This window comes from Festucalex cinctus, chromosome 16 (assembly GCF_051991245.1).
Source record: "Festucalex cinctus isolate MCC-2025b chromosome 16, RoL_Fcin_1.0, whole genome shotgun sequence".
Lineage (NCBI taxonomy): Eukaryota > Metazoa > Chordata > Actinopteri > Syngnathiformes > Syngnathidae > Festucalex > Festucalex cinctus.
In genome coordinates, this window is record NC_135426.1 from 12998035 (window position 1) to 13008729 (window position 10695).

Genomic DNA, 10695 nt, shown 5'->3' on the forward strand with positions numbered 1-10695 from the left:
CTGCCGTCGAACCGCCGAAGCGGTGTGACTAATAGCTTCGTGCCACACCTCAAGCCACAAATGTGCTGATGTATTTTTTGGCAACGGAAAGAACCAGAAATGTTTTGGATGTGTTTGTTGCCTTTTTTAAATTTTACTACGTTCATATCCTCAACAAAAATATGAACACTTTTGTTTTTTATGAAATGAACTCAAACATCTAAAACTTCTTCCACATACACAATCAACATTTCTCTCAAATATTGTTCACAAGCCAGTCTAAATGTGATAGTGAGCACTTCTCCTTTTCCAAGATAATCCATCCACAATCAAGTTTTATTTGTGGGGAGTACTGGGGTGTCAGAAAACCAGTCAGTAACAGTCACCGAATTAAACAAAACTGCACCTTTCAGAATGGCCTTTTATTGTAGGCAGTCTAAGGCACACCTGTGCACTAATCATGGTGTCTAATCACCACCTGTGAGGTGGGATGGATTATCTCGGCAAAGGAGAAGTGCTCACTATCACAGATTTAGACTGGTTTGTGAACAATATTGAAGAGAAATGGTGATATTTTGTGTGTGGAAGAACTTTGAGATCTTTGCGTTCATCTCATAAAAAATGGGAGTAAAAACAAGTGTTGCATTTATATTTTTGTTGCGTATTGGATAGTCTGTCTCTTGCGAAGTCAACGGCAGGTTAAAGCTTTTATGAAAAGGCGAGACGTCCGCCGTGAACTTTACCAGCTCTTAACACATCACAGCCACGCGATTCCCACGAGGGTTCTCCTTTTGACACAAACGCTTCTCATCCCTCTTTCAGCCATAATAGAAAACGAGTGGAACCCTTTTCCTCTTTGTGCAGGTACTCAAGTCGCTCCCTCGCGTGGATGGCCGCCCCGGCGCCTCGCTGCCGCCGATGGACTTCAAGTCCCTGGAGGACGGGCTACGGGAGGCGTACGGCGACGACATCACGCCCGAAGACGTCATGTCGGCGGCCATGTACCCCAAAGTGTTCCAGGAATTCAAAGAATTCACCGGTGGGTTTGGATGATGTGTTGGACAGCCACACGGCTTGTTTGTCGGCCTTGAAATTAGCAACTGAAATGTTGACATAAACGGCTTCATAACAATTCAGTCAGTTGCGCAATTTGCAATGTTGCCCTTCATGGGTGTCCAAGCTATGGCTGGGGGGCCATTTTGTGGCCCACCGTTCATTAAGTGGTCCAGGGCATATACTGTGCTAAAAATGACACCAGCTAATAACGAATTTGTTTTATATCCTGTAGAGCTTTTCTAAATATGCAAAGATGAAAATTAACTATTTACATTTTTTTAAAACCAACATTTCTATTTGTAATGCTGGAGAATAAAGATAATGAATTTTTGCAAGCTAATAGCTACTTTCTGCTCTGTGTTAAGGTCTAAATTGTGAACATATTACATGAATGATTCCCAAGTACAGTAACTGATTTAAAAAATGGTCAGCTTATGACATGTTTTGGCTCTGGGTGAAGAGATGGGATTCTGTTCAACCTTTTTGAAACCAAGAGTTAGTTATTGGGTACTGATTGATGCAAAGGGCTACTACCAATTCCATACACTTGAAATAACAAATGTGCTCAAATTAACTTTATGTTCTGATGTTATTGATAATAATGAATGATTTTCATGTTTGTGAAGGCACTGACCATGTTAACGATTTCCCCTAAATAATTAGGAACCCAATATATTTCAACATTTTCAGACGATCACTTCTACAACATTCCTAGAAAAATCACAATGTCCCTTTACTGGTGAGCTATTTTTAGAACAGGCCTGCAGGCTACTCATGTGGTCCTGGTGTCAATTAACTCATTCACTCCCAGCCATTTTCACTGAACAACCCCCTTCGCTCCCGGCTGTTTTACTGGATTTTGACTGATTTTGCAAAGCCCACAGAATGTTGTGGTCTACTGCTATAAAAACACTGAACCCACCAAAAGAAAGATTAGTCTCTTCTTTTGTTAGGGAAAAAAACTATATTTCTGTCTGTTTCCGTTTTGCAGCAATTAGTATTAGAATATAGCTATGTTTCATCATTATTCACCAATCTGCTTCAAACTGTGGGCAAAATCAAGCTTGTTTTAACATGGCCCTGGTTGATCGCTTATACTCTGCTGCCACCTGCTGGCCGTTTCTATTATAACTACCATTGCTTCAACCGTTCTCGGCAGTTGAGCGGCTGCACCAAAGCCTTCTGTATGCTCTACCATAAAAAACAAAACATATAAATACGTCTTTGGGACACTTAAAACATTTAAAATGGAACGTATTTATACGTTTTTGGGAGCAAATGAGTTAAATAAACAAGTAAATAAATCGAAATTGTGACACATCCATGTCATGTACACACACACACACACACACACACGCACGCACACACACCCACACACACACACACACACACACATATAGAATATGCAGTGTATGTAATAGAATTCCTCTTTTGCTGCAGCTAACTTTGGCCCGGTGGACTGTCTCAGCACCAGGCTCTTTCTGGATGGACCAAAAATCGCAGAGGAGTTTGAGGTAACTTTTTTTTTTTTTTTCACACTGTGAAGCTGCATTTTAAATTTGAATTCAACAGCGTCGCCACTGACCTTGAGAGGAAGTGACTGGGATTGTTTGTTATTATTTATAACAAGTGGTTCATGAGTAGTTTGACAAGTGTGAGCAGGCTGATAAATGACTGGCTGCAGAAAGTGTCGCATACTTTTCATGTGTCGAGCTCAATTGACTCCGGAGTCGCTCAAGTGCCTTTCATCAACAAGCAACCAGCTCCCTGCTGCAGCAGTGGTAGAGGAAGAAGAAGAAGAAGAAGAAAGGGAACTTTTTTTTTTCCCCTTATTCCCCCTCATGTTACCGAATAGTTCATATCTTCATTCGAATAAGGCAGTCATCCATCTTTCATTGCCTTTTTTGCTCCTGCCGCAACATTTAGTCCTCGTATGTGAAATGAACATCCGCCTTGATGAATAATTTCTGCTTTTTCAACAATATCAATAGTCTCATTACGCGATACGCGCGCACACGGTAACTTATTGTGAGCGGCCAAGGGCGAGTGTGTTTCATTCGACGGCGGCAGAAGGGCTCCGGGTTGGTGTTAATTGATTTTTATATTGCTCGGGACCCGAGGAGCAGCACTTCACCGCTGCCGTGTTATCAAAGATTCAACAGTTGCATCGATCGCTCAGATATGCTATTGACCCAAACTGCAAACCACTAACATGCCACTCAAAACATTCGCCAGGATTTTTATTGTTTTTCCACGCTTTCTTTTGACACTCCCCATCAGTCATTCATCTCCAGTGGAAAACAACGAGCCTTTTGTTGTCATGACAATGGGTATTCCCACCGGATCGACTCCTATTAGCGGCAGCGAGGAGTGAGAGACGGACTGAAAGCGCGTCAAAAAGTGACAACTTTTGCTTTTTCACAAGCGTTGCTTTATGGCCTGTGAAAGGAGGCGAGGGAGACAAATGGCACTGCAAAGAAAAGGCGCTCGTAGTCCTCCTACCGGATAACAAATCATACACTTTTTATGGTCTTTCTGCAACTTCTCCATCCTACAATGGAGCAACATTAGCTTAGCTGTCAAAAAGGAATCTTTTGTGTCTTTGTTGGCATTCGAGGGATGTCCAAACTGATTTATGAGATCCAGTACAAAAGCTATATACAAATATAATGATCACTGTGGTCAGAATGTTGAATTGTATCACTAGATGGGAGTATATTTCACTGCACACCGTGACAACGAGGCGCTCTAAAGCAGCCACACATGCTCGAAGCCCAGTTGCACAGGCTGGCTGTCAAATCGGGCTTTTTTTTTTTTTTTTTTTTTTTTGAATGTCCACACTCCCCACACCTCCTGGCACTTCTGTCTTTCTCACCGTGACTTACATACACTGACTGCCAACAATGAGGCGCTCTAAAGCGGTCACACCAGCCCCTGTATACATACTGGGTCATGGCACTCTAAAAGGAGTTGCGTCAAACATAACCAAATTATGGAACACAAATGGACCGATCCACTTTATGGCTCAATTAAACCCAGCTCTCTGGGTTGCTTTTATAGAAAATGGTGCAATTTTTTACCATTGAGTCAAATTAACCCAAGTAGAGGATATGACACAACTTTATGGATCTTTTTTTATTTATTTATTTATTTATTTATTTATTTATTTATTTATTTATTTATTTATTTATTTATTTATTAAATATTACTATTATTATTATTATTATTATTAATATTACTAAAATGACCCCTTTTTTTTTTTTTTTTTACCCAAACTTGTGTCAAATTGACCCAAGTAGAGCATCTGACAACTTTCTGGGTTGTGTTATACGGGTGTTATATATGGGTTGTGTAAACTGTCCCAGTTTTTGACCCAAAGTCGGCTCAAATTAACCAAAGTCCTTGATCTGTCTTTTTTTTTTTTTTTTTTAACCCATAATATATATATATATATATATATTGGTATTTTTATTATAGTTTGATAGCATTCAATTAGTTTTATTTTTTTTAGACTAATTTTGTGAATTTTTGTTACTTTTCATTTTGTTGAAATGCTTCATTTTAGGTTAGTTTTTAGCAGCTTTAGTATTAGTTTTTTGTTTTTGTTTTTTTTTGTTTGTTTTGTTTTTTTTTAATATATGGTGTATTTGTCGAGTGTGTTATGTTCTGAGGTTGGATCCCAAAGCGCGGACACAAATAAGATTTTAACTATTCACATCGAGAGGCGTGGAACAAACTTGACTAGACGAGCAACAACAAGAGGTGCACAGAGAACAGAAGTAATAATCCGACAAAACACGTTTCTCAGACAGCTTATATAGACAGTGAATGGATCTGAATGGTTGTGGCTAGACGTGGGTAACATTACTGACTTGGAATTATATGATTGGCTGTTGACTAGATAAAGAGATTAAAGATTCCTGACATCACATAGCTTCTGACATCACATAGTGCACCACCAGTTGAAACCAGATGCCGATTACATCAGTTCAAAACAGACACTTGACCTCACGCTCATGACCCAAACATAACCCTTGCATGACAGTAAACATAATCCTTACATATCCTTAGTCAGAACTTTAAGCATAACCCTTGCATGACCCTAGTCATGACAGAGTGCAAGATAGAAAAGAAAGTTTACTAAATATTGTGCAATCAAGTAAACTACAATTCTTAAAAGACTGGTCAGTCTTCTGTACGGATGTGCAGCAACACCGAAATAAACACATATAAAATGAACCCGAAAGTTCATTTTGTTTTAGTTAGTGTTATAAACGCAAGATGTAGTTTTCAGTTAGTTTTTGTTTTCCTTTTGTTTCATTACCAAAAAATGTGTGATCTGTTTTTATTTATTTCATTATTTTGTTAAGTATCCAGTGGCGGCCAAATTCTGGATTGACTTTACAGGGTCTTTGAGTAGCCCTAATGGATGAATGAATGAATGTATTGAAAAGGGCACGTCTGAATGATTGAGTCCATCCACTAAGTGCTAGTTTGTTGACATGTCAGCGAAGTAGACAGCAAGGAGCAGCTGGCATTGTCTCACACTTCATTTCCAGTCTGTTGCAAATCTCGTCAAAAAGCGTTGAAGGCGGTGTCTTGCGCACACGCACGCACACCTCTGTCAGTCACCCACACATGCGGCTAATAAAAACCTCGCCTTGGCCGGCCTTGTGCTGGTGATTCAGTATCATTTTAATTACGCTTGACAGAAATGTAAACTTAGATTTGCACAAACACCGACTCCAACATACACGAGCTGTCACTTCACATATTTGCAGATGCCAACACACACGCCATGATCTCATTCCACGACAGGTTATTAATAAGGTCGCGTTAAGTCTAGTGTGAAACCCGTTTTGAGTCAGAGACGCCATGAGAGCTTAACGTGATGTTAGCTTTGTCCTGGAGAACGCTCCTGTGGTAAAGGAGCGTTTGCTCACAGCATTAGACAAACACGCGCGACTAGACACACTCCAAAAAGGATCTTATGAGCATTATTATGCGCCACTTGACTGTTTAAGCAAGAATGGGGAAATTACGAGCTGGCTGTTTTGCACGTTGCACTTGACTGTGTCGAAAAGAAAAGCAATCAAATGAGAGATTTCATTTGGCGCCTCATGAATGGAGAATAACAACGAGTGCCCGCCGAAGCCGGAGCCTCTCACGCGGGTTGATGCGAGTGTGACGGTTAACGTTTAGTGACACGTCGTGCTTTAATTGGTCTGCCGGCTTGATGAGACTGGCAGGCAAACGCGCAATGCAACAATCCCAACAAACACCGATGGGATTTGTGCGAATAGCTGGGATGAGATTGTTTATTGAATGTATTCGCCGCTTTGCAATTCACATCTGTACCAGCGGCCACTTGATTGCCTTGTTTTGGTCCCTCCGTTTGTCCGGCGATGTCTCATCTTCCGTCCTCGGCCTGTAGGTGGAGCTGGAGAGGGGCAAGATCCTGCACATTAAGGCCCTGGCCCTGGGTGACCTGAACAAGGCCGGCCAGAGGGAAGTCTTCTTTGAGCTGAACGGACAGCTGAGATCCGTGCTGGTGAAAGACACGGTCGCCATGAAGGTACGGCGTGATGGATTGCGCTGAAACGAGAATGAGAGAGAGCTGCCTTGGATGGATAAATGATAGACGCTGTGTACAAGCAGGATGAATTGCTCCGAGTAAACAATGAGGACGTGTATTAATGGAGAGAGAGCGTAGCGATGGTGACGTTCTATTTCTCCTCACACCTGTAAACATATTTGTACCGATGATGGATGAAATCTCCCCTCCAGGAGATGAAGTTCCATCCCAAGGCCCAGAAGTCCATCAAGGGTCAGGTGGGTGCGCCCATGCCTGGAAAAGTGCTGGAGGTCAAAGTGGAAGTGGGCTCCAAGGTAAACTGTTGTCACACAAAATCCCAATCAGGGTTTTAGTACTTTAAACTAAGTGTGCTTAAGGAGGTTTTTACATGTATCTGTTATACTTTTTTATAGCAGGCTAAAGGTTGTTACATTATCGTGCTAATGTTGCTCAAGCTAAGCAACAGAAACCACCCGAATTCACAGAACACTCAAATTGACTTGTTTTGTTTCCTCATCGCACATGATAATTGTAAGTTTTAAAATTTTCCATTGACTGTACCAGGAAATAAATAAACATACCTAAGCAGATTTAGGTATCTGTTACTTGAGAATTTACAAATGGCTAAAAGTTGTTTCAGTATAGGCGTTTTTCCACCGCAGGAACTTTTGGAGAACTTTTCAGTTTACCTTGGTAAAATTCAGTTTGTGCGTGTTTTCACCAACAACAATTTCCATGGTAATTAAATTCCCCAGGGGCCATCCAAGTACTATCTCAGCAGCAGGGTCTTGCTGAGCCAGGCTGGAACTTTAAGGGGGCGGGCTGCAATAACCACAGCTGAAACTCTAAGACGCTGTGGAAACACAATTCTAAATTCCCTGTGGAACTTTTACAACCAAGAACTCCCTTTACCCAGAACTCAAAGTTCCTGGGCTTATTGGTGGAAAAGCAGCTTATCATGCTAACGTTACTGAAGCTACACGACAAAAATTCAAACTCCAACAAACTCCAATTAATTCCTACAAAATATTGTACAAACACCCTACAAATACAACTCCCATAAACTCCCAACTAACTCCTTCAAATCCCAACTAACACTTACAAATTTCCAAATCCCAACTAAATCCAATAAACTCCCAACTCCTATAAACTCCTAAGTCGCATAGACTGTCTTACAAACTCCCACATCCCAGCTAGATCCATTGATAACTCCCAACTAACTCCTACAAACTCCCAGATAACTTTCAAGTAACTCTTAAAAACCAGTCGGTAAACCTCCCAACAAACGCCTAACTAGCTCCTTCAAACTCCAAACTAACTCCTTCAAACTTCCAGCTCTTACAAACTTCCAACTAACTCCTACAAACTCCCAATTAACTCCTGTGAACACTCAACTAACTCCTACCAACTCCAAGCTAACTCACTTCTGACTCCCAGTAACTAATGAACTAACTCCAAACACCACCTAACTCCGTCAAACTCCAATGAACTCCAACTAACACAAAAAAAGAATACTTAGGTAGATTTTTTTTTGTGTATCTGTGTTATAAATGACAATTTCTAAAATGCTAATAGTGGTTTCACGATCATGCTAATGTTGCTCAAGCGAAACGGCAGAAACAACCCTAGTTCACAGAAACACTCAACTGGACTTAAGTTTACACACACAGTGTGGGCACAATTTTCCCCCAAAAAGCACCAATGATTGACATGTCACATCCATTACACAATAGAAATCTATTTCACGTAGCAACTTTGTTGTGTGGTTGCACATAATTCCCATGCCAGAAACCACCACTGATAAAAACTTTTTTTTTTTTTTTTTTACCTATCGTCAACACTTCTACTTTTGCAGGTGGAAAAGGGTCAGCCTCTGTGCGTGCTCTCCGCCATGAAAATGGAGATGGTGGTCAACTCGCCGCTGTCCGGCACCGTCAAGGCAGTGCACGCCATGGCCGACGCCTCCCTGGAGGGAGACGACCTGATCCTGGAGATCGAGGAGTAGAGTGAGAGGGTGGAGGGCGGGTCGGGTTGGCGCAGGGGAGGCGTTCTGTATAGTTAGCTGGTTTTCTTTAAGTACATTTTTTGGGAGTCATCTACAGATAGCGAGGAGGGCGCAATGTAGACGCGCACAATAATATATGTACAATAGTGATTATTTAGTCATTCTTCAGGATGAGGACTAGTTTCGCCTGAGCTACATTCCATCACAAGTCTTAAACTGACTGAAACATGCTACTTTGCAATCAAATGATATCAGCACAATGAACACGGATCGAGTAGGTGTCGCTTAATGTCATCGGCTCCACTAATTCTGTTCCAGCTTTCGTGAAGGCCCCAAGGTGGCTCTTGCTTATCATTCGGGTTTCATGTCAAGTGCATTCTGCGAATGTGTGAGGTCGGGACTATTTGGTCGGGGGAGGACTTAGGGCAATATTTCCGCTTGTCTTCGTGGCGCAGGTCGTGTTACTGTATCAGTAACATCAGCGAGCGGTCGTTACTCCACATCACGTCGGAGTATCGACTTTGCGTAAACCGGATGACGCGCTGACGAGAGGCAGAACCGCTGTGTTCTTTTTCCACATGAAGCTGCGCTGATTCATTTCTTCATTAATACTCTGTCAAGTGATGTGAAATTAGCCGGACTAATAAGAGACTCTGGAGACCCCCGGCAGCAACGGCGCGGCTCCGGTTCTTCAACGCGTGCGTGTGCGCTTGCATACATTAGCCTAATTGTGTGTGCGCAAGCAAATTTCGAAGCTGCACCTCCTGAGGTTAAAGAAGAAAGCCGCTCCTAAATGAGATGACATATTCGCAAACACGGATGCGTTCTTTTGTTGCGCCCGGAAAGCCAAACGCGAGCAGTTGAACGACTTGAAAATCTGTCAACTTATAACATTAAAGTGTGTGGAAGAAATAATTATGCACCAATGAATAAACAACACCCATGGCTCCACCCCCTTTCGTCCCCATCAGTGCCGCTCCTGCTCCTGCCGCCGTGCTTACCTGATTACCGGCTCATCCTTGCCAGCCTGCACATGTTAGGCCATCAAAAGAAATAGTTTGCTTCTCGGGTTACGCCATCTACTGGTCAGTTACTGTCATGTGTGTATGTTTGTTTTAAATCTCTATATAGATATGTATATCAACAAGCAACCAAAATGTTTGTTTACGCTTTCATATGCAAAATGTCTCGCAAAAATATTAGTTTACATTTGGTTGCTTAAGATGCGGATGTGTAGCCTGTACTGGATAAAAAGCACACTAGAAGCAACAAAAACCCTGCAAAAAAAAAAAAGGGAAGTGATTACATACCAAGAGCTCTAATTGTAATTGTTGTGTTTACTTACAAATAAAGTTGTATTAACAAAGCCTGTGTCTATGTAATATATTTATGTTTCGACTCCACATTCCCATCTTTTTGTTTAATTGTGGCTTGGCTCCACCCCCATGCGCCTGACTGACAGGACATTCCCGCACGGCCGATTGATGGATGACGACGCGCCCCCGCGGCCTTGCCAGGGAGTCTGCTTAAACACCGGCGGAGCGCACTGAATCAATCATGCCTGTCGTGCGAGCGCCTCCATCGATCAGCCGCCCGCCGATCACTTGGATGGCGTTTTTGCGGCTTGTTTGGGACGCCGTGTCGCTAATGACATGTTCGGCGGCTCGGTCAAGCGGAAGGCGAAGACGGACGAGGATGTTGGCGGAGGAGGAGTCACGGCCGGTAAGCGGTCCGACCTTCTCGCTGTTGCAACTTTGACTTTTAGTGTCATTGTGATTGACATGGTAAAGTTTTACCCTCATCAGCTGAAGGTTTTTTTTTTATTACCTTAAGACCTTTAATAAAACAATTCTCACGTATGTATTTAGTGTCTGTCAGGGTTACCTGTTTGACATCTATTAAATACGACACAAAAATGAGAGAAGACACTCAGTTCAGGGCTCGCGAGGAGACGAGCGGAACTGACTGATAGAATTCACTCCTGCACTCTCTGAAGATTCCTCTCCTCACCCTCTCTACTTGGTTTTCCACACCCCTATCTACATGGGTGTTCCAACCCTAAAAATGCAAATGCAAGGCA

The 10695-nt window shown here is 42.2% G+C and overlaps 1 protein-coding gene across 3 annotated transcripts in view; it reads left to right on the forward strand.

Annotated features, from left to right (window-relative positions):
• LOC144003720 (pyruvate carboxylase, mitochondrial-like) overlaps window positions 1-9981 on the forward strand; it is a 131950-nt gene extending 121969 nt beyond the window's left edge. For all 3 annotated transcript variants that reach the window (XM_077500238.1, XM_077500236.1, XM_077500237.1), the window contains 5 exons: window positions 844-1018; window positions 2476-2549; window positions 6470-6610; window positions 6823-6924; window positions 8466-9981. In XM_077500238.1, the coding sequence (XP_077356364.1) occupies window positions 844-1018; window positions 2476-2549; window positions 6470-6610; window positions 6823-6924; window positions 8466-8615 (642 nt within the window). In that variant the 3' untranslated portion in view covers window positions 8616-9981. The remainder of the gene's footprint in view (window positions 1-843; window positions 1019-2475; window positions 2550-6469; window positions 6611-6822; window positions 6925-8465) is intronic.
• The last annotated feature ends 714 nt before the right edge of the window (window positions 9982-10695 follow it).